At 31.6% G+C, this 25,084-nt stretch overlaps 4 protein-coding genes across 6 annotated transcripts; 3 read left to right on the top strand and 1 right to left on the bottom strand.

Moving 5' to 3' along the window:
- The first annotated feature begins 1,962 nt into the window (after positions 1-1,962).
- LOC108331081 (uncharacterized) lies at positions 1,963-4,629 on the top strand. 2 transcript variants are annotated; one of them, XM_017565698.2, is made up of 7 exons: positions 1,963-2,077; positions 2,151-2,358; positions 2,455-2,721; positions 3,652-3,803; positions 3,903-4,008; positions 4,104-4,226; positions 4,347-4,629. In XM_017565698.2, the coding sequence occupies exons 2-7, from the start codon at positions 2,167-2,169 to the stop codon at positions 4,482-4,484; spliced, it is 978 nt and encodes a 325-aa protein (XP_017421187.1). In that variant the 5' UTR covers positions 1,963-2,077; positions 2,151-2,166; the 3' UTR covers positions 4,485-4,629. The 2 variants fall into 2 exon arrangements, with proteins under 2 accessions (XP_017421187.1, XP_017421188.1); XM_017565699.2 differs by having other exon boundaries at positions 1,991-2,358; positions 3,658-3,803.
- A 5,672-nt stretch (positions 4,630-10,301) lies between these two features.
- Positions 10,302-12,372, top strand: LOC108330638 (30 kDa ribonucleoprotein, chloroplastic). Of its 2 annotated transcripts, XM_052875848.1 has the most exons (5): positions 10,302-10,711; positions 10,803-10,901; positions 11,006-11,293; positions 11,733-11,979; positions 12,062-12,372. In XM_052875848.1, exons 1-4 carry the CDS (start codon positions 10,382-10,384, stop codon positions 11,937-11,939), a joined length of 924 nt encoding a protein of 307 aa, XP_052731808.1. In that variant the 5' UTR covers positions 10,302-10,381; the 3' UTR covers positions 11,940-11,979; positions 12,062-12,372. The 2 variants fall into 2 exon arrangements, with proteins under 2 accessions (XP_052731808.1, XP_052731807.1); XM_052875847.1 differs by having other exon boundaries at positions 11,733-12,372.
- Positions 12,373-18,448: 6,076 nt separating this feature from the next.
- Positions 18,449-19,491, top strand: LOC108331136 (blue copper protein). The gene is made up of 2 exons (XM_017565766.2): positions 18,449-18,684; positions 18,774-19,491. The coding sequence occupies exons 1-2, from the start codon at positions 18,519-18,521 to the stop codon at positions 19,169-19,171; spliced, it is 564 nt and encodes a 187-aa protein (XP_017421255.1). The 5' UTR covers positions 18,449-18,518; the 3' UTR covers positions 19,172-19,491.
- Positions 19,492-24,234: 4,743 nt separating this feature from the next.
- Positions 24,235-25,084, bottom strand: LOC108330471 (arabinogalactan protein 1). Its single transcript, XM_017564954.2, has one exon. The coding sequence runs from the start codon at positions 25,018-25,020 to the stop codon at positions 24,412-24,414; it is 609 nt and encodes a 202-aa protein (XP_017420443.1). The 5' UTR covers positions 25,021-25,084; the 3' UTR covers positions 24,235-24,411.

Below are 25,084 nucleotides of genomic sequence, written 5' to 3'. Positions count from 1 at the left end.
ACAACCAAATTCTTTTATGATTATCTGAGTAAGTCAATTTTATAAAATTCCTTACTTTTCCGTTTAAATTTTCCACACAGCTTTTGCGGAAAATATTTTATTTTGGGTTTTAAATATTGTTTTTTTGTCTTTAAGATTAATTATATATTTTTAGACTTTATACCAATTATATAAAATATTATTTCTATCACAAAATATAATGTTTACAAGTTATCTATTAAAAGAATTCATATTTAACAGAAATCATTTATCAGAGATTAATGTAATTTAAAGAATAGATTATTGGAAGTTTGTTTTATTTAAAAAGTTTACTCTTAAACCTCCGAAAAATACATTAGATTTATTTCAAACCTTATTATATAAATAAAATTAAATAAATTTATAATATTTTCTATAAAAAAATAATTAAAATTAACATATAATTCTAATAATTTTTTTTTCCTTTATGTTTTTATTCCTTTCCCTAATTTTCTTTCTTCAACGCTAACTCCCAAAGAAAAATATATATTTAGTTTAATAATAAATTATTCTTACAAAATATAAAATATATTTAACCTTTTAAATTATATTTTTCTCACAATCTTTCATTTTCTTTTATATCATAAATTATAAAGACAAATTAGATATATAATTTAGTTTAACCATAAAACTAATATTTTAAATAATTTGAATATATATATATATATATATTTATATATATATATATATATATATATAACACTTTTATTTTTAACTATGACACCATATAATACAAGATATTCAAAATATTTATGGTCAAAAATAATTTCATGTCAATTTTTATTTTTTAATAAAATAAAAATAATAATTATGAGATTAAATAATAAATAATGGATAATGATTAAATAATCAATATTGAACGTTGTCATGTTAAAAACCTAAATCGAATACTAGATGAAAAGTAGATTCTCAGGTAAGTAATAATTCAAAATTATAATTATAAAATTAAATAAAATATGAAAAATATGTAGAATAAAATATTATATCTTTTTATACAATTGTATACATAATACAATTTTTAATTACATAATTTATAGATAATAATTAAAGGTAGTTATTTAATCACAAAAAAAATATCAACCATAGGATCAGTTACAACAGAAAAAATATGTGTTGACATAGTCTTTATTAATAACGAGTATTCACGGTTCAGTTTATAAAGTTAATTGAACTACAAATTTAAAAGTTATTTTTCTTTGAACTGAATTAAAAAATGATATAATTTAGTTTTTAGTATAAAGTTTAGTTTTTATAGTATAAAAAAAGTATTGATAAACTAAAATTAAGTACAATTACAATAATTATGCCTAACCTTACCAATTATATAACTCGGAGATATAAATTTACATTAAACACTCAAAGGTCATACATTTATAATACCTCTAATAACTTATATAAATTTACATATGTGTATGATCGACATAAATTAAGGCTTTATTAACTTTAAAAAATCACATTAAATAAATCCGAGTATAATAAAGACCAAATTAATATTTAAATCTTTTAATTAATTTTAAAATAATTTCCGTTTAATACAATAAATCTTGAAGAGAGACTACTCTCATAACAACATGTTAGTTGCGGACATTTAAGTAGGATTGAGCCTAACAAAATAACTCTAATGACAAAATATAAGATTAGAAAAGTTAGACTTGAATAATTTTAAATTCTTGAAAACTTTTGGACAAAATTTAAAATAAAAAAACTCAATTGAAAATTTCTAAACTTTTGAGAGACGTAAAACTTAATTAAACTTTTAAAATACATAATAATAAATAGTTTTAGTTAAATAAAAAAAATGTTTTTTAAAGGAAGAATGAATGGAAAAAGGAAGTCGTGTGTAGGAAAAGGGGAATGCAAATAACAGGAGCAATAAAAGGAATAAAATAACAGAGTAGTGGACCACCGAAAAAGTTGCGTATGCTAACGGCTAGCGCATTCAAATTAAACGGAAGATATACATAGAATCAATTTTGATTTGGTTTTCCAACTAAAATCAGGGTTTAAGTCTCACATTGCCCCCTTTCTTCACATAATGTACTCATTCACACTATAAAGGGTAACCAATTCGTTCCTTTTTCTCTAATCCTTTCAATCCAAACACGAATTCTAAATTTTTGCTTTGGTTGAAGTCGATCAATTGCGCCAATGGATCTGTCTCCACATGTGGACGATTGCATTAAACAAACCATCGACCATTCCTTAGGGATTCCCATACCGGCGGAAACCCTAGAGGCCAAGCTTCGAGCTTCTCAAGACTCGCAGTGGCGTCTCCGCGAATGTCTGCGTTCAGTTAAACCCCAATTGGAGCGTAAAGACCGCCTCATCAACTGCTTCAAGGTTTCGCGGCTCTTCTTGGTTTTCTTTTGAATCTTTCTCTTGTCATTTTCTTTTTTTGAAAATTTGATGATGTGAATTCTGGGTTTTTTTGAGCAGTCTGAAGCGAGTATGAACGCGCAAGCTCTGAAGAAATTCGTGGAGGAGAATCATAGACTGGCACTGGAGTGTGATAAGTTGGTTGCCCAACGCTGTCGGTTGGAGAATGAGTGCGCGCTGTATGATAAGGACAGGGAAGCGTTGATGGAATTCGGGAACGATGCTGATGAACGGGCACGGGAGGCGCAATCCCAGGTTCTCGATTTGCAACAAGATTTGCTCTTTATGCATAATGAAGTGCAGAAATATAAGCAGAATCATGAATTGGTAACCATTTTTCTCGCACCCTCTTTTAACAGTGTAAATATATGCCTTTGCTTCTAAGTTCTAACATAATTAGTGGGTTGTAAATTTGATGTGGAAAATATTGGAATTTTAATTAGGGGGTTTGAAGGGGTTTTAGTATAATGGTAAAGGCTTCATTTTTATTCATTTTAACGGCTGAGAGAGTAAAGAGGTCCCTTTGGGTTTTTGGGAGTAGACGAATCACTCATCGTATTTTTGTATGTGCTGCTAGGATGGAATTTGGAAGTAATTCAGTCACCATAAGTTGGAGTTGCTGATATGATGTGTTTTTGTTTCAAATCAGTAGCTGCGTTGACATTAGCATGAAATGAGTTATCTTAGTAATGGTTTGTTTTTGGTTTCCATTGGTTGCCTAAGGAATTGAGATTATTTGGTATGCTGTATGCATTATACTGAATGTATGGAATTGAGATTATTTGGTTGCCTAAGGAATTGAGATTATTTGTTATATAATGCATTATGGTTCTGTTAACTCATCATATATGATTGACTTTTGTCAGCTGTTAAACTGACAACGTTTATATTAATGTTGTTTTACTACTGGCAAGTGATATTCCTTTTCACATATATCTATATCAGTGAACTCCTTACAATACCACTAAGAGTTTTTTGGACCCTGCAAACACTCATGAAAGAAGAAAATATGAAGGAAAAATAAAATAAGTTTTACCTCTACCTAAAATTACCTTATCCATTATCTTATATTAGCTTCTCCAAAGGCTTATTTTTAACTTATGTCTAAGTTAACTTTAATTATAGAATAACTTATTTTAATCTTTTTTCGTACGAGTGTTTATGGAGAAGTTCGTTCAAACATATAGAACATTATGTTCTTTTCCATACTTCCATTTCCCTCCTATCCTTTTTCATTTAATTGCTTTTTCCATGAAGGTTCAGTCTTCTGCTTGTCCGCCTGAAGAAACTAATTTACTCGGTTCTGTTTTGGCATCACTTATTACTAGAGATGACGATGCTACATATGCATTTTTCCAAGCAAACAGTGAGAATGAGTCCTGTAAGAAGTTGCTGAATGTTTGGAAGGGGTGAGTCTGCAACCTCTCCTCATTCTCTTCTCTTGTTTCCTTCTCAGTTTTTTTCAATTCATTTTTAATAGGCTAATTTTTTTATTTTGGATTTGGTAGCTTGAGTCCATCTACTCTGAGTATTTTGTCACTTGTTGCCAAAGTGAAGTCACTTGAGAAGGACAAGGAGCATCTGAGAACTAACCTTCACAAAGCGGAGGAGGAGGTAAACATAAGTTGGTCCCAATTTGTTGGACCATTTACTTTTGTTTTGGATGATTTGATTATTGATAAATATCCAACTTTGCATGGTCTGCCTAGGTCAAAGTACTGTTTAATGAAAATAATGTATTGGAAAAGGAGAACAAAAGGTTACTGATGCTATACAAGGAAAGGAACCATCCTGATTCTGCTGAGAAACATACCAACAGTCCATCAGCCAAGGTGAGTTATTTTTATAATTCCAAAGAAAAATCAAGTGCTGTATTTATAGCATATGTGCATTGGCGGTTCAAGGATACCTCTCTAAGTTGCTTAATATTTATATTTATTTGGCTTATGCAGTCTAACAAGAGAAAGTCTGTCAGTCCCAGGACAAATAGCCCAATGAGGAACTTTGATTTGGACGATCAAGATTTAGCTAGACAGCCTTTGTCTCCCTTACGACATAACTCCCCGGACTGTAGGATGCGTAAGAAGTAACGTCATATACTATTAGGATTTGGTTTGACGTTGAAGACTGGAAACTGTCAAACACACATCCCTTAAGCTTAATGCACAGTGAGTTTATATGATGTATAAAGTAACAACAGTGTTTCTGATTTAGCAACTCTTATTTTAGTTTACATTTTATTACAAGCACGATTACTAACGAAATTTCATTTGCACTGTCATATAAAAAACTACTGATTTATATATACTGATCGATATATTGTGTGTTTGGAACATGCGAATTTGAATTGAATGTATTTTCTTTAATAAGCTAATAATTGCAAATGTCCAATAAAGGTCCAGTTTAAGTCAATCGTTTTCTAGATTTCCTATTCTGTAATTAATTTTATTTAAGGTACTCAAGAAGTTCATTATTACATTCTTCATTTTTCTCATTGGAATTTTTTTAAAATGTGTTCTTAATTAAACAGTAGTGCGCACACAAAACCCAATCGAACTTGTTCAAAATTGAATCGAACTATTTTGAGAAAAGAAAAGAAAAAACTTGAATGAAGCTTGTTTATGAAGTCGATTTGGTTTGAATTCTTGAAGTCTCATATCCATAAGTAGACGAAAAATAAAATGTCCATTTTTGTGAAAAAAATGTACTTCATTTCACTCTATAAAAAATGTTCCCTTAGTTGATTCGATATTACGAAGTATTTCAAAAGTGTAAACTATGCAATAGTCCTGTTGTATAGGTAGTCCGAGGTTTGTCACTGAATTCTGAAATATTCCTCACATAGTCGCTAACACAAATTAATAGCAAGCATGATGAGGAAGATATTACTCAAATTTTTAATTAATTTCAAGTTGAAGAATGAAACATTTTTTAATTCCTTTTGTCTAAAACTAATTAAAATTCAGTTTGTGTAAAGGTTAACTTGTTAATTTAATTGTAAATAGTTAAACTTTTATTATCTAATTAAATGTATTAATTACTCAATAAAAAATAGTTCCATAAAATAAAACATGATTTGACTTTTTCTTTTAAAAAATTTCAATTGATAAGAATATATTTTAGATTGTATTCTTAGCTTAAAATAGTAATACATTTTATTTTAGGAGGTAGGCTCGAGATCAATGGTCCAATATAAAAATAAGTTATCTAGGGTTTAAAAATTATTTTGAAGTCTAAATCTTCTTGTAATCGTCCAACCTATTTGGAAGGTATATCTACATAAGATACTTGGATACTAAAGCCAAATTTAACGTTTGACGGATCAAATATTAATAATGTAGTGAATGCATGTCAAATATTAAGGTTAATTGTCTTGACCACCGACTAATCGATTTGATTCTTCGACGGTGAACCTAAGTAACGACTAATTATTTAATATTTGATTCACTGGACAATTATACAGAAAATAAAACTGATACGAAGAATTAAAAAAAAATATGAAGTGAGAGAGAAAGATGAAAAATTAATATATGAACATATGACATAGACACATCATGAGTCAAGTACTTTATCCTAGCCGAATTTAGAAGTATAACCATATGTAAAAATAAAAGAAAATATAAAAAATATTTAAACATCAAAGTGTAAAGTACATAAAACTATAGTTTAAATTTTAATTAAGTTTAACTAATTCGAAAAAAAACAAATAAAAATTGAGTTAACTAATTCAGTTTAACTTTAAAATAACTTGCAGGAATTTATTTAAAAAGTCATTATATTATTATTATTTTTAGTCTGAGCTCGTAATCTAATATATTAATAAATAGAAAAAAAATAGTCATGTAAATTATAATTGAGAGGTTTAGTTTTAACATATTTAACTTCTCTTCCAATTCATCCCTTTTTATTATTATTTTTTTTGGGAAATATATTTTTAGTCATTAAAGTATTACGTAAAATTAGAAATAATTTGTAGTCAAAATTTTTGATGTTATTTGATTCATGTATTTTCAAAAACATTAGTTTGGTCCTTATTTTTCAAAGATATTTGAAGGAAAAGCTTTGAGGCGAATCTGAGGGCCCTCCAAGCTAACAAACCAAATCCCATTTTCTTTTTTTACTTTCTTATTCGTTTTGTTTTTCTTTCGATAGATAATGACTTTGTTTGGAGTGAGAGCTGGAGATGCAATATGCAAGGTCACAAATTGTTCAAGAAATCTTCAGTTTTTGAAGTTGTGATGTGAGTGAGTTTAATGATGTATTGAAATGTTGTTTGTCACACGTGTATATATTTCTGATGGTGCATTGAAATGTTGTTTGTCACGTAAATAAAATTTAATGTTAAAAAATAAGTACCAAAATCAATGCTTTTGAAAAATACATGAACCAAACATTATTACAGTTTCAACCAAGTACCATTTTCAATTTTACATAATATTTCAAGAACCAAAAATATATTTATTCATTTTTTTTTATTGATGAGGCCTATACATGTAAGTTGGTAGAAAAAAATGGTTAAAATATTCTTTTGGTTTTAGATTTGGTTGATTTTATTCAATTTGGTCTTTTTTTATTCAACTAAGTTTTAATTTTATTAAAATGATTTAATTAGGTCATTAAGTTAAATTTGTATAAATGGCGTTGAGAGAGTGATAATTGACAATATGTAATAAATGTGTCAGTTTTTATATTATGTCGAATTTTAGGATAGAGGTGGCAAGTTTGTCCTTTTTAAGGATATTACCCTAATCAAACATGTTGTCTCTCCATCTTGTGTATATTCTCCTCCTTTCTTGTTTTTTCACGTTAGTATCAATTGCCTTCATCTTGCACATGTAATGTAAAACCATAACATTTCCTCTCATGGTGGTGGTTCTAAGGGACTGGGTGTAACACCTTTTTGTAATTATGGAGATGTTGCAATTTTGAGAACGATTAGGACTATTAAGAATGGTAGAAAAAAAATGGACTTGTCCTAATTACAAAGTTAGATTCATGGATTTTATTTTTTGTTTAGTTTTTCTTAAAAGTTGTCTCTAACTTGCCAATAAATACGGTTTGTGTTATGGTTGTTTTGAAGAAGAGAGTGACAATGCAAATTTGATTGAGTACAATTATTTCAAATGGTGCAATGAATATGGTAATGGTGAAAGAGATGCTACTCTCATGAGACAAAGGGGAAAATATACAATCTAGATAAATCTCTTAAGGTTTTAAAAAAAATGTAATAAGTGTGTTCAAAGGTGTAGGATTTTGTTATGTGATGTTAAGGTTGTAGCCTTTTGTTATGTAATGTTATAACATTAATGAAAAGTTTGACTTTTGTATAGAAACAACACTTTGATAAAGATATCCAATTTGGTATAGAAATAGAAAATCTGAAATATTATGCAAATACATTGATAAAAACAAGATTATACTTCATAATTACATCGTAAAACCCTTGGTTAATTATAGAAATATACTCATAAATAGATGTTTTAAACAAAATAAGTTGCAAAATACATAATAAAGTTCCAAATTATATCTTCAAATGTGATTTCAAAAGTGCAACATTAAAACTTAGATAATTGAAGATATTCATGGAATCCTAACACGTTCTTTCCTATTTTCTCAATTTCTGCCTCGTGCTGGGTTTGCCTTGTGATGGGTGAATTGGTTCTAAAAGAGTGACAATTAATTTAATGGTTGAGATGGATTAGAAGATTATCTTGCTTGCGGTGGTGGTTGGAATGTTTCAAAAAACTGAGTTGCTTTACTAATACTCCATTTCCAATAATTGCATTCCTTATTTTGTTCTTTTTTATTCCTTTTGTAATCTGCTATGAACTTTGGGCTTATGGAATCTTGATGTGAACTTATCTTCAATCTATTCATTATTCATCTCTTCATCATGTAAATTCAAATATACTCCATCATGATTATTATAGGCTTAGTCTTTGAACTAACAATGACACGGTTAAAAAGCTCATTCATGTTATTACTAGTGTGTCACACATAGTTGTTGGGATAAATCTTAATCTTGACCAATACCTATTGCAATTACAATAAAAAATTACAAATAGTCTAATAAATAATAACATTAATATTAAGTTCAATGAGGTGTTTAGTTTTGGATACACGTATGGGGAATTGCTGTGAGGTGTTTGAATGACTCATCATTAATTAATATTTTTAATGTTTCTCATCTCTCTCCCATGATTTTGTGGATGTGTGTTTGTTGTTGTCTTCCACATCAAAAAATTTAGATTTTCTCATGAAAATTCCCTAAAATTTGCATATATGTGACCTAGATGGTCCACCAATGTCTTATTCAACAATTCCAACTTCAACTTCCACATTTTCCTCTCATGATTTATCTTCCAATACATTATTTACATCACAATCAATATTGACATCGACTAGTCCTTCAATATTTTTAACACGTTCATCTAGTACCCTATCCCTTAACTAGGAAGAATCCTCCTTATCATTCAAAGCTCGACCTTCAGACTTAATCGAACTCTCAACCTCAAACTCAGCTTGACCCCCACCCTAGTCTCTACTTCAAACATAGTTTGACCCTCACCCCAATCTCCATCTCATACTTATTCTAACAGTCACCCTCCACCCATCCTTACCATGACAGTAACCCCCACGTCATCATCATCATGACAATCATCCTCATCCTGCATCGTCTAAGCCTCAATCTCCACCTCATCCTCATCTTGACAATCACCCCTATCTTTTGTCTCAATCTTAGCATCCATCTCTTTCCAATCCCCACAATCACCCTAATTCTTAATCTCAGCCTCCATCACATTCTCACGATCACACCCACCCTCAATGTTAGCCTCATTCCCACTGTCACATCACTATTGTAGCCACTATGTATAGAGGCATCATCCTCATCAAGAAAATATTTCAATAGATTGTCTACTACCCAAGGTTCAGAAACTATGTACCATAAAGAAGTGAATTTCACCATTTTTTCTGGCAATGTTCACCATATGAATTGCACCATTGTCATCAGACAACATATGTAACTTTTCTTCCAGCATAGAACTCCTTTCTAGAATACCTGAATTCCTTTAGTGTAACATAACCCATATCCTTAAGTATGCCTAATACATCAAAATAACTTTATGTATCTGGGTCACATGACCATGTATTTGTTTATCCACTATATTTCACTGTCTTATTATTTACAAACTCCTCACCATGATAGACTACTTAAATGGGAAGACCACAACCTACACATTTTCATATGATGAGACAATAAATCTTTATCCACCAAAAAAATTACGTAAAAATTATGCAATCAAAGCAATCATACAACAAATATGACAATAAAACAATATATTTATCCAAACACATTACAATAGTAAAATAATAAAATAACCAAAATCAAAACTCACAATCTAACAACAACAATTGAAACTCACATTTAATACTCAATGCCTTCGATAACCATAAGAAGAACGCTTCACAAAACTAATACAATTAAAAGCATAATCTTATAGTTCGAATATAGTTATCTCAAATCAATCCGAACTCTCACAATTTAGATATGCATGCATTTCATTCACATTTTACTCTAACAATCATAAAAAAAATTATATAAAAAATAAATAATAACACATATGTCAAAATTGTTAAATATACACTATTTTTTTTATCATTAATGATTTTAAACATCATTAACCATTATAAAACCATTAACAATTAGGACCTAGAATCAATTTTTCAAAAACTATGACTTAATTAAAAAAAAGAAACCAGATTAAATAAAATAAAAAAATTGAGATAAAAAGAATATTTTAGCCAAAAAAAATTTATAGGCAAAAGAAAAAAAAGGGCAAAAGAAACAACGCAAAGATAACGGTGTCGTTTTAATTCGAAGATGTTCTTATCCATTTCCGACAGTTGCCACACACCAAAGCTGTGTGGTGATATTGAAAATGAAAAGAATAGCTATGTGAATGGCATTGTTTGGCATTGTTGAGCAATGGCGCTTCTACGTGTTGCGTGCTTAACTTCTGCAAATCAGTTATCGGCTCAAACCTATTCTCATTCCATCGCTCTCTCTTCCCTTTCCCAATCCATCAACTTCCCCAAACGCTCTTCCTTTCACCTTCCACCCTTATCCCTTACCACACCCAAACAAACCCCTATTTTCACTCTCACATGCGTTTCCACTTCCCAACAACAACCCCCGCCAGTAACCGAAGAAGAATTTTCTCGCACAAGGTTGCTCGCTCAGAACGTCCCATGGACAAGCACCCCAGAGGATATTCGTTCTTTGTTTGAAAAACATGGGAAAGTCCTCGAAGTCGAGGTTTGCTTTTTCTTTCCTCCTCTTCTATACTGCTTTGTTTGTTTAAGGTTTTTTCTTTTTTCCTGAAACTGTGTCCGTTGTTGCGGTTAAGCTTTCTATGTATAAGAAAAACAGAAACCGGGGTTTGGCCTTTGTCGAAATGGGTTCTCCAGAAGAGGCTCTTGAAGCTCTCAATAAACTCGAATCGTATGTAAGCCTAAAACACTCTACACTACTTCTGTTGTTACGACTACACGCACACATTTTTTTCATAAATAATGTTTGTTTGTTTTTTCTGTTATGAATGGTGATTAGGAGTTTGAGGGCCGTGTAATGAAAGTCAATTATGCTCGGCCGAAAAAGGAGAAATCCCCGCCTCCGGTGAAACCAAAATCTGGCGTCACGTTTAACTTGTTTGTTGGTAACTTGTCCTATGAAGCCAAGTCCAAGGATCTTAAGGAGTTTTTTGATTCCGGAACTAGTAAAGTTGTTAGAGCTGAGGTTGTATTTCTTGACAATCCTAGAAAGCCGTCAGGTTATGGATTTGTGTCATTCAAGTCCAAGAAAGAAGCTGAGGCTGCTCTTGCTGAGTTCCAAGGAAAGGTAACTCCGGGTTTCTTCTTTGTTTGGATTTGGATTATTGAGTATGGGGAATGTCATTCTCGCAAGTTTTTATCGACAATGTCTTGGACCTTGTTTGTTTACTTTTTTTTTATCATTTGTTTTGCCCTTAACATGAGCACACTTGAAAATGTTTGTCTCCCCAGTTATTTTTGTTTTCTCAAAAGTATGTTCCTCGAACACTCGAAGAAAACAAGAGATGACGAGGAAAGATCTAATAGTTAATTTTTTTGTAACACTTGATATGGTAACAGTTTTCAGAAGTTAATACATTTTTTATGCGAAATTAAGTGTTGATTAGTATTGATATGTTTTAGAGAACGGTTTTTAAAACATTATAGTGAGAAGGGGATCAAACAAGCCTTTAGTGTTTGGAGCACTGTTTTTGGTTAGTGACGCAGGGAAAATTGTTCTTCTCCAGGATTTTATGGGAAGGGCAATCAGGGTGGATCGGGGTCGTCGATTTGTTCAGAAACCAGGGGATGGGAATTCAAAGTCTGTCGTAGATGCTCCTTCTGAGTTGAGTGTGAATAGGGCAGAAGCTCAAGAGCCAGCAGAGGAGACTCCAAACTCTGAAGATACTCCTGAGTTGAGTGTGAATGGGGCAGAAGCTGACAAAGCTGATTGATATCAAAATTTCCCTGATGCATACTAATGTTGTTGATGTTGTATGTCCTTGCTTCATAGATTTTGATATCGTTGCTGCTGACAATCCAAAGTCTGAGTGGTTTACATTAACCTCTTTTATAGGTTTGAAGTTTTGTAAACCAGAGGCACGAGATGCAAGGAATGAATAGTAGCAAGTGCAATCATTTCTGTGATTCATGAATGAATAATTACTGGAAATGAATGATAGCATCTCCATGGAGTCAACAAATCCTTATTGTGTAATTTAACAATTGTTGGCATGCTAATATATCTTAAGAAAGCAAGTAACATATGTATATTAGTGATGTTGTTTGCATCTTCACTGGTTTTTAGTTGCTTCACAATGATGTGGATGTGATCCAATGTATTCTTTCTTTATCTTCAATATGTTCAATAGCATAAGAATATTGGTTTGAAATCTATCGGAAGGACGCAAAATTAAACCATTCAAACTAGAACTGAAGCTTGACCATGAAATGTATGTAATAGAACAATACTACCCATTTCTATCAATAACACTTGAGGCATGTTTTGTGAATTCTTTTAGAGTAGACAGTTATTTGGTTTTACTTTGACAGTGTTGCTACAAGACATAATAAGACCTATCTTATAATCTGTGAATGCTGCTTGAAGGTTGGCTTGAATCACAGCCCAAAGTCAGATTATTGCTACTGGGTCTACTTATGTTTTCAACAAAAAGGGATTGTTGACAGTGCATCTAAATCTCTCGTAATGTTCTAAATACTGCAATATTATCAGAAATCATACATGAATCACTTTACGATTTGGGTGATTTGAGTCTGAGATGCAGCGATCCACAATGCCTGCTAAAATCATATTTGAAGCTGAATTGCAAGAAACACACCCTGAATTGCCCTAGTGGTACTTTTGAATTGTTTTAGTACTCGCTGCCATATTTTGTACTTTTTGGGACTGTGCAGCCGAATTGTGCTGTCACTGTTTTTTTTTCCTTTGAAATTTATTCTTCACTTTCTAATGTTAGCTATATAGTAAGTTGCTTGGCTTTAAAATGCTAAAGTTTGTCTCTAATGTTTCATCTTAAGATAGATACAGTCAAATCAGAGTTTACAAAATAAGTCTTCGATTCATGATACGAATCCTGATTTTATATTCATGGTAAGTAGTGACATACGTATTTAGGATTATACTGGGTAAATAGAATCGTGATATTTCATCTCTTTGAATCTCTAGGAGATATCCTTTATTGATAGTTTTAATGATCACGTCTGGATCCCGTAAGCTCTGAATATAGTGCTGTAGAGTGTTGTGAAACAAAAGAAAAAAACATTATATATTTTTGTGTCATACATTCGTGCGTTGGTGTTTCATTGTCTACATTGCACACAACACGAGCCTTCTAGCCAAGGGGTTGATCTTTTGGAATTGAGTTGATTGGGGTTATTAGAACTTTGATGAATCACAAAAATTTAGCATTCGACAAGATTTGAATTTGATGCTTTATTAGTCATTCAATTTATTCATAATTCTCTTGTTCTCAATAGGAGAGAAATTGTCTTCATAATTTCTTTTCGCTTTAGAGCTACACATATACGTAAAAAAGGAAATCATTATACCCACAATTTTGCTCTTTTGTCTAATAATAGGTAAACAAATTTGTTTGGATGATGTTCCTCTACTTTTCTCATCTTGGGAATAATCTCTCATGTCTTCTTCAATATAGGTTCTGTTGCTGCAAAAAGTACTTTAATATGATTTTTAAGATTTCTAGCTACAGTATTCATAATGAGTTCCTTTGTACATAAGGGAAGTGTATTTTATAAGCTTTAGTTAGTTATTATGTTATCCCCAAATCTTAACTAACATTATTTAACCTTTAGAATTTGTATCCTTAACCGATTGCAAGTATTACAAGTAGATATTTCTTTAAATTTTGCCTTATACTTTTAATAATTTTATTGGATGTTTGTCTTAGTAATCAGTGATTTTTTCGATAAGTTAATGTTATTTGACATGAATGTTGGTATAGTCTTCTTTAGTAATTTTTTTATGTTTGCTTGCTATCTCTCCTTTATTAATCTTGGTTGAGGTGTGGTATGAGATTGTTGGAAATTAGGGAGTCAACATAGTTGGATTTTTCTTCTCTATTTTTATGTGCAATCCATCCTTTTCTAACAATCTATATGTTCCATAATATGAGTATATACTAATTCTTTCAAAAAAAAAAAAATGGTAGAAATAAGATTGCTTTTGATGAAATTAGAAAAAAAAAACTACCATTTAATGGATGAAGAATCTAAATGCTGCATTATCTTTAGTAAATATCATAACAATGTTTTAAGAATGGGGTGGTTTTGCATGAGTACAATATGAAATGCCACTTGAGTTGACGTGTTTTATATCATTTCTCGTACACAAGGAGACTTTAAAACATTTATTATTATAATGCAAAATTCTCGTTTTTTAATTACTTTTACAATAAATTCTTGGTTAAATTATATCAAATAAGTCCCTTTATTTTTATGTTTGGTCTCTATTTTTATAAATTTGTCGGTGACATTTTCCACTAGTAATGTATTATTAACAATGATATGTCATTTATCAATTTATAGTTTTTTTTAAAACTTTTTTAAATCTTCTTTTACTTTTTTAATTCTTTTTTAACTTTTTTTTTTAATTTTTATTCTTATTTTTCTAAAAAAATAAAAGTTTGTCATGTGTCAAGTTAGTGTCGTACCACGTAACAATGACATTATGATGTAGCGAGTGTCACATGTCACCAAGTGTCATTATGTTAATTCCAATTTGGCTCATAAATTTGCTAGGTTGTTTTAATTAAGCTTCATTTTTTTTTTAAAAAATTGAACAAGTTCATCCCTCATGGCTTGCGCGGTGTGAGGGTGTAGCTGCAATGTATCATCATGTGCAAGTTTCACACATTGGTTAAATGGTTAATGTATCTCCAATTTAGGTTCGTGACAATAGGTACTATTTGTGGGCAGCTGGTTGGAGGAAGGATTGTGGGATGATATGACTTCTTTTACAGATTTTCAAATATCTCGAGGTTGCTTAGAGGATCAAAATCAGGAAAAGTCAACTTCTCTTAAATAATATTTAAATGCGTGGGTACAAAACCATACATTTATCTAGGTCCTTAATAATGTGTGATATTCCTTTGTTCCAATTAACTTTTCCTTATATAAAAGAAGATATGGTCTTTGTGCGTATTTCTGAATAAGTTTATCTTGGTTTAGAGGAATATAAAAATTAATTGCATAGACGTATTTTGTTAACCAAAGGGGATAAATCGCTTACACATTTAGACTTTTGTAAAAAAATTGACGTGGCTTGGAAACATCTGGGCTAATGGAAGGTAATTCCACTTGGTAAAAGGTTTTATGATTTTTTTTTTCTTTAGAAAACATTCAAAGGTTGTGACTATTGGAACTTAAAGTCTATCTCCTGACATTCTTTGTATATGGACAAAAGATTTTGTCTCAACTTCCATGAAACTCACCAAAACTCAATGTTGAGTTCACATTCATATGGCCTTCATTTAGAGTATTGGTTGCCGAAAGCAATTTTCTTAATAGCATGTGAAATTGGTACACGTTTTATCTTTAAATGATTATATCAAGAATACGTCCTGAGATTTCTTTGCAGGTGTCTTGGTTGATGTTGATTTGTTATCTAATTTGTCTATTCAAATTTTGGTAAAAAGACTCAGATTTGCATTTAATGCTCATGTAGAATATAAGATATTGTCTCTATTTTGTTGAAGTTGTAAAATGATGGGTCATAATATATCTAATTGTAGACCATTACAATAGGATGCCAATGTTATTTTTGGTGGGAAGAAAATAGTTTGCGTAAAAACATAACAACATTATCGTCATAAGGTGGTTGATACACATGATGGGCTAAAGGCTCTTTAGCTTAAGTCGTGGAGCTTGTGATAGTGTCTGTGATGAAGCCTGTGATGGAACCTACGATGGAACCTGTGGAGGAACCTAGAGTGGAACTTGAGGTGGAGTTGTGGTAGAGTCTGTGGTTCAGTCTATGCAACCTGATGTGGTATAACCAGAGTTGAGATAATAATGGATAATCATGATAATATATATTTATGTTGTGAATGAATCTTCTCTTATTAAGGATCTAAAGGCGATGTGCCAATGTGATTTGGTTTGGTCAACATGTCTCCTTTAGAGGATGTCACTCTCATTATAAAAAATTTGTAGGGTTTACATTAATTAAATTCAACTCATAGTAGTTCAGTGACAATTCTTAATCATTTGATATCTTAGGAAACTCGTTTTGTGGAGAATTGAAAATAGCTTCTATATGGATTAATATGTGATGCAGACATCAAAATCCAAGAACATATGTGGATCATTAAGACCAGGATCATGATTGAATTCAACGCTTTGGTGGACCCATGACAAAAGAAAGGCTTAGAAAGGTCTAAGAAACATTGTATTGGATGAAGTATTAAAATAAAAATATTAACATTATGGTTGTAGTAATGATTTGAACCCACCACTCACATCTTATTTTGTATTTATAAATCTTTAGAAATTCATAATAATATACGTTTGCCAAATATAATTGTAAAGTTATCTCTCCTAGGACTTTTCCTACATCTTGCCATCTTATCAAGAATTTTCTAATTTTTGTGACAATCATCTTTAGGCCTATCAAACATTAGTCTGTGGCACCTTTCCTTTATCGAAGTTATTTATCAAATATTAGTTTGGGTACCTATCAAACATTATTTGCATCTAAAAAGTAAAATTAATTTTATTTACATGAATTAAATTTTAAAAAGATACATTAAAAAAATATAAATTAATTTTTGTATTTTTTAAAATTGAGCTAAGCTGATCATTGACTGATATAAGAGGGGTTAAAATAATTTTCTTAACCCACACCTATAAGGATGTACACAGAAACTATAGAAGTGTAGAAAGAAATGGTCCCGTGTTGATTCTAACAACGACTAAGATGAGATAGACTGAATTGATTTTCATCTCATGTCAAATCTGAAGGTAGTACTCTATATACTAGCTAATACTATACAACAAAATTATGGTTACATTTGGTGATAAAGTTCAGCTGAATATATAGCTGGAAAGTTCAAACCCTTTATAAAATGTTCCCTTGATATTAACTAAAACCACAATAAAAATAAAGTAGTTGGCCCTAGCGTAGGGGCCCCTACAACCTTAGCACCTTTATTCTACGTAATGGCCTCGTCACTAAGAGCTCAGAGTAAGACCCACCCATACAACCAGGCTTCACACTTTCCTTTTAGATTTTAAAATTGATAAGTGTTACTAATTTTAGTTCTTGCTTATACAATTTCAATAATTAAAAATGTAACCGTAGCCATTATGTAGTAATTTCAAAGCTTAAGTATACTGTTATCATGATTTAATTTAACGTGCTACTCAACTTTATTCAGTCATCGTGTTTGGTAAGCTGTTAGGATCAAGATTTCACATGTCACATTCTTTCCCAAACCTCATCTTTTGCCGCCACAAACAAATCCTTCTCTCGTTGCCACCTTCACCATAATTTCTTCATGCTAACTTGCTGTTTTTCAAATGTCAGATGCAGTTACGTGGTAGGAAATAAACCATAGTGAAAACGAAACACCACAATGTTTTTAAATATGGTACTACGGGAAACATACTCGGTAGCTGCTAATTCATTCGTTCTAGAAGGTGTGGTTTTATTTTATTAATTGTGCGTAAATCCCTTGAAAAGTATTAGCTTTATTTTCTTGTCCAATACCATCTACTGTCTTCATTCCTTAGGAGTGGCCATAAGCAACGCAATCATATCTTTCACAAAAAAAGTTGACGTGTAACACTTTATAATTATTAATGTTCCTTTTTTAGCATGCCGATATATCATTACTTATTGAGAATTTATTGATCGTAGCATGGCTAAAAGTTTCGTACATTTGAAAACTTAATTTATCAAACAAATACTAGTTAAGACTTAGTAAGTTAGTAGTTTTATTATTGTGTAGGTTCTAAGGAAGTATTTGTTTTCAATCACTTTTATAATGATGGAGATTATTAAAGGACCATATCAGATATAGACAGGAGTTTCTGGGAAGCAAAACTAGTTAACTTCCCAAGTATTGGTCGGAATATAATATTACAAAACTGGAACATGAAATTTCCTTAAAAAAAACAAAAGAAAACATCAGTTGAAGAGAGTTTAAAATTGAGATACTTGCATTACATGTGCATGATTTACAACCGATCCTGTGAGAGTACTAGAGGTTTAGTCAAAAGGCATCATGATTGCAGCAGAATAATTGAACTCAACCACTATTTCGTATCTGATAATGAGAGTTGGAAAGAAGCCATAACACCATCTTTTGTGGATGTTAGGTATGAAGTGCAACTGAAGTCATATCCTGATGCAGAATGCGACAGCTGGCCCTAACTCTTAACAACTCCCATCACCTTCTCTTATAACAATATAAATCAAACCCATTTTCCAATTGCATCTTCAGAGCCTTCTCTGTACTCTACTTCCCTTCTTCCTCCCATTCTCTCACCAAATCATGGCTTCCTCCACTGCTTTGGTTTTCGGCTCACTCATAGCAATCACCATGGTTCTGCCAACCCTCGCAACCGTCCACACCGTCGGAGATTCTTCAGGTTGGGCAATTGGTTCTGATTATAGCTCATGGACCAGTGACAAAGCCTTCGCAGTGGGTGATAGTCTTGGTAAGAACTAGGAAACAATTCATGACTATACGATGATGTTGTATAATTATATATAAAATATCAATTTTTAAGTTTGATTTGTGTGACAGTGTTCAACTATGGAGCTGGGCACACAGTGGATGAAGTTAAAGAGAGTGACTACAAATCATGCAGCGCAGGGAATTCAATTAGTACAGACAGTAGTGGCGCAACCACCATTGCCCTCAAGACTGCAGGCACTCATTACTTCATATGTTCTGTTCCCGGACATTGTTCTGGCGGCATGAAACTTGCCGTCACTGTCAAAGCAGGAAAAGACACTACTCCTTCAACTGGGAAGGCTCCACCTTCTGATGGTACGGCCACCACAGCCACGCCAGCCACCACCACCACCACCACCACAACCACTGCTGGTAGATCAAACTCGGCTTCAACAACTGGTGTGTTTTCAGTTGTTTCCATGTTGATTGTTTCAGGGATCTCTTTCTTTGGCTTGCGCATGGCGTGAGGAATTTGATCGCTGAGCCAGGACAGAGGCAGTGCTTTTAGAGTTTCTTCCACCCTATTTTATTACTATAATTATAATTATCACTCTGTTTTCTGGTTTCACTTATTCAGATTTACCTATGACTACTAATTCAAGTCTTTTGTAGTGTTAGTTGTCTAGGAAATTTCCCATGTTTGGTACTTTTTTAATATTTTTTGTTATATATTATTGGGCACTATTCCGTAAGATATTTTCTTTAAAATACTATTTTTTGTTCTAGTTTTGTTGAGTTTGTGGAATGTGGTTTTTTCTTCATTTAATATGATTTTAATTTTTGTCAATTTTAGTTGATTTGTTTTTTTTATAATGGTAATTAAAAAGTTTTAGAGTCATTAATTTTATACAAGAAATCACTTAACTTAATTACTTGATGTGGTTATTCTTCAGTTTTTTTAAGACAAATGAATGTATTTCAATTAAGATCATATTTTATGGTTATGATTCTACTATATATATGTTTTTTTTTTATAGCAAAGACGTTTACGATCTCTTCTGTATGTTACGTTTTGGTTCAAGGTTCTTTTTAATTTAAAAATATTGTTTATATATTAAGTCAATATCATTTTACGGTATATTTTTTAATTTCTTTATTTTGATTTAGTTTTAGTTTTAATTTCATTCTAAAATTAAACAATTTTATCACTTTACAATCAAATTTAATTTTTATATAAATATTATAATGATATTTTTGTAACATCCCATTTTAGTAATATAAAATCACTAAAATAAGAACTACAAAGAGATAACTTACAACAAATTTGAGATTTCAAAAGAAGAAAAATCTACACGTGAAAAGCAAAAGAGACTAACTATAGTGTTGCTTCACCACCAACCCCTACAGTGAGAGAACTAGAAAGATGTCTTCCCTAAGCTCACACCCATCAAGGTAATCATCGCAAAAGAGAAAACACACAGACAAACAAAAACAAGGGTAAGCTAAATTCAAAACATTACATCATATCAATTGAAATATCTCGCATAATAATCATAGAGATAACATAGATCAATTCAAACATCTTGGTGTAAAAAGACTTAGACCGATTGTCCGGACTTAGAATGAATGCCGAACTATGGCGAATTGTGCACTTGTGGTGACCTCTACTGCTTTGCAAAGCCATTGGCAATGAGTTTTACCCTACTACACTCACAAGGTTAGTCTATTCCATGCCTTGGATCATACTGGAAGCACCCAAGACAAAGACCTCCTGGTACTCTCACCACATGTGTCAATCTTCTCTACTTGAGAATGAATGACCATTAGAATTTTAGGATAACCCCAAGACTGAGCTCCATGCATTCATTATAACACACTTGAAACCACACAAAGAAGTTCCACCTTGGAAATAACCTTCATAACTTTGAAACGATTGATATCACTTCACATTCGCATAGTACACCAATACATGAGATTACTGATCATACATTAAAGAAATAGAAACAACCATAGAAGTTATTAGAAATCACCCAATAACACAATTTATTCATAGCATCTCAATACTCATATTTAGGTAAGAAAAACAGCTCTGAAACTCTCACCAACAGTTCCGGATAGGTCAAAAATCCCCAAAACGACCTAAAGAACGTCCAAAACGGACATCAAGAACCCTGAAAACTCCCCAAAATGTTGTAGTGCAGTCTAATGGCGTCCAGCTGCACCACACCGTGCCACCCAACAATATGACAACAAAACACCACTTTGAAATTAAACTTTGGGGACATTACCCTAAACTTCTATAGACCCCTAGGACCCTCTAGAACTTGAGAAAACTTAGAGAACCCTACTACTGTAACTCAAATTGACACTTGAAAACCCATTTTTCACTTCTACAAGCTATCCAATTTCATTTCTACTCTTTTAAACCCTCAAACCAGATTTCAACTTGCACAAACAAGTCCAATTACACTTGCTAGGACACTCAAAAACCACATAATACTCCCAGTTGTCCTACTTCTCATTTTCACTCCTTAGAACCCCTAAAATGGGCTAAAAACTCAACCTTTAAAGTCATTTTCCATTTCAGAACAAATTTTACTAGTTTAATCACCTAGACACGTCCTAATAGGTGTGATAACATACTTCTAACCTTGCAAAACAGTGCAGACAACTTACCTCAATATTTCACTATTCAACACTATCTTTTTACACCAAAAACACTTAAAAACAACCCCTATAAACTACCCTTTTTATTTCACACAGTTTTTAACCATATAATCCCTCCTAACAAGTTCTAAATTATCTCGTGACAGTCCCAAAACAGATCCCATGGCATTCCCATACCTATTTCTAAATTTCACTACCCAAAACCCCTTCTTTTAAGCTTAAAGTCTAAGTAACTTGACCAATACTCTCACAACCACTTGAATTCTGTTTCAAACAATCAAATATCTTTATCACACACAATTAAAACATTATACAACAACAAACATATTATCACATCAATTACAATAACATCATATCATTAAAAACACCAATTTACATACGTCAAGTTTATCCAAACACACCATATTTTACTAAAACGTTTAAAATTTGTATAATTACTAAATTTACACTACAAACACAACTAAAATAAAGTCTAACTTCCCTTACCTCAAAATAACAGCTAAATCCACTAAAACGTTCTGTTGGTCGCTTAAAACGCAAGACATTCCTAAATGAACCTACAAGGCACCAAATTGGAAACAGATAGAGTTTTTAGAACTATAAATTCCCCAAGAATATGAAGAGATAGCTAAATGATACATGCATAACAGTTCTGTTCATGATCATTGACCGAAGCAAAGAGGACAGAAAAACGAGTAAAAACTTGCTCTAAAACAGAAATTGATTGGTTGGATTTGTAGGCTTTGATGCAATGATCGTTTAGGCACCTCCTGATCATCAAATAAATGACTTAGGAGCAAGAACATTTAGAGAGAAGGTAGAGAACTCTAGAAAATAAGTTTATAGAGAGATGATGCGTTTTAAAATAATGAAATTCGTTTATAATTAAACTGTTTATAATAAAGCCATTTAATATTAAAATAACCGAGACTATTAGACTATCATCACTTTTAAAATACAATTTTCTGGAGTTTTACAACTTTTATTACAATTGACATTTATATTAAATATTTCTCATATTTAACTATAAATTAATAGTTTTAATTATAAATTGAATATAATTATTATATTCAATTATTAAGTAGAATGTAATGATTATAATATTATTAAAATACAATTATTAAATGTTTTGGATTTAAATGTCAATATTAAAAATATAAGTATAATTAGAATATAATTATTATATTTATATTGACTACATGTAAAAGTATAATTGGTTTTAAAATAATTCTAGAACTATTTATAATTAAATATAATAATTTATAATTAAATTTTGAAATATTTAATAAAAATTAAATTTGAATATGAAAACAATTATCAAAATTAAAAAGATAGAAACCAAATTAAATAAAAATTGAGACAAAACCAAATAAAAGACAATAATATAACCACAAATTAACACGTGAGACTCACATTAATACTTACAATATTGATTTGTTATATGAATTTTTTTTAAAATTAAAAATTAGAAAGAAAATGATCAACTATGACATATATATATATATATATATATATATATATATATATATATATATATATATATATATATATATATATATATATTAAAATATTATTAAAATTTTTATTTTATATTTTTTTTTTTCATTTTTCAGGACATATGGGTGAAGAGAAACATCTCTTATTTTAAAAACAGAGTAAAACATCAATCTAATTGATTCGAGTAAATATAAAAGAAAAATATATTTAGGAGTAGATTGAGAAAGAATGTGTCGATTTCATGTAATTTCAAGTTAACCTGCAGAATACAAAAGTTAGGAATTAAAGTGTTTGTCTTTTAAAGAAACTCCGAATTAAAATTGAAAGTAATATACAGGAAAAAAGTAAGATAGATTAAATTATTTATAAATTGTGAGTTTTAACTGATTTTTTATTTTGTAATTTAAAAAAAAAAGTTAGTAATCTATGCCGTTTTTAGATAGGTCGTTGAGAGTTGAGATTCAACTAAAATTTCAACGTTATTAATTAAAAAAAAAATCATATTTCTAAAACTTACGAACAACAATTCTTTTAAAATCAAATTGATTACTAAAAGGAAAGATAATTGTTTAGTCTTTAGCAATTTTTCTATGGTTAAATTTTAGTAATTATGAATCATAGTATTGAAATTAATAATGTATCGATAGTATAGTATTTAAAAAAAAATTTCAAATCGAACTATTGGTTAATTTATATACATGATTTGTGTACAACTCATTTTAAATATATGTTTAATTTAACTTAATTCACATTTTAGATGTGAAAAATGAAAGTTAATAATATATTTATATTTAACTTGATGTGATGTGAAACCAGATATAGATAAAATTAATTAAACTATTAATTTATTTAATGTCTGAGGACATATTTACCCCGTGTAGTACAAGAATCATCTAAAAGTTGAATAAAATTAAAGTAAATTTAAACATAAAAACGTTAAAGTGGAATTAAAAAAAATATGATTAAAAAAAATATTGACAAAAAAAATTAAAATCGATGTGCATAATTTTCATCTTTTACATCCTCTACTCGATGTTCTAAAACATCACATAATATTACGGAGGCCATTTATATTTAGAATTATAATACGTTAACAACTTATTGTAATAATTTTTTAATAATAAATTATGTGTATATTTAAAATGAACCAATAATAAATTATTATGTAGAAAAATGGTCGAAAAAAATTGTTAAAAAACATTTTTCTGGTTTAATAATTGTTGCTAAGTCAAAAGTAGCAAACCGCCCACTTCAACCGTAACCGTCACATGCTTCCAAACCCCAAAACACGACAAAAACTTGTTCCTCCTAAAAGCTATATATCTTCATACGAAAGCAAGAATTTAACATAGGAAAGAAAGGATAAAGAATGTAGTAGAGGGAAGAAAAAGATGGATAAATTGATAATAAATAATATGATGGTAGTATCAGTTTCAGAGAGTACATGAACCCTATTCAAGATCTCCCAAAAGTCACTATCAAAATGAGGTTAATAAGAATCACAATAATAAAAACAAATCTTCGCTGTCTTTCTAATTCCAACTCCACACAACCTCGTACCAACGATAAAAATAAACCCTAACCATGCAAAACTCACGGATTTCTACACCAACCCGGCCACTGCGCCAAACAACACCACGGCCACAAATCCGGCGGTCGAGACTCTGCGGTGGGAAGCGACGCTCACGGGAGAATCTGCAGAGGGACCGCCCGCGGGTCCATCGCTGGAGACGGCGGGACTGGAGGCAACAGCGGAATCGGGGGAATCGGCGGCGTCGGGAGCAGGGGGAGATTCTGTTGAGGATTCGGTTGGGGATTCGGCGGAGGTGGAGGTGGAAGGAGACGGTGGAGAAGACGCCGGAGAAGACGTCGGAGAAGTGGAGGCCTTTGGTGGGGTAGCGGTGGGGGCAGAGGCGGGAGAAGTGGAGCTGCTGGCGGTGGGAGAAGAGGCGTTGGTGGCGGTGGGAGGAGAGGCGTTGGTGGCGGTGGGAGAAGAGGCGTCGGTGGCGGTGGGAGAAGAGGCGTTGGTGGCGGTGGGGGCAGCGGCGTTGGGAGGAGAAGCTTTGGGGGCGGTGGATGGAGAAGCTTTGGGAGCTGAGGCTTGTGGCGACGAAGTGGTGGGAGTGGCGGCGGGGGAACCGGAGGGAGCTTCAGCGAGAGAGGAGGTAACGAGTAGCGTGGTGAAGAGGAAGAGGAAGGCTGTTTTTGCCATGGTTTCTGGTTGAGGGAAAAGAAAAGAAAAGAAGATGAAGATTAAGAATGCATGTTAGGAAAAG

Source organism: Vigna angularis, chromosome 4 (genome assembly GCF_016808095.1).
Source record: "Vigna angularis cultivar LongXiaoDou No.4 chromosome 4, ASM1680809v1, whole genome shotgun sequence".
NCBI lineage: Eukaryota > Viridiplantae > Streptophyta > Magnoliopsida > Fabales > Fabaceae > Vigna > Vigna angularis.
The sequence above is the reverse complement of the archived record's forward strand: the minus strand, read 5'-3'. Positions and strand labels throughout refer to the sequence as shown.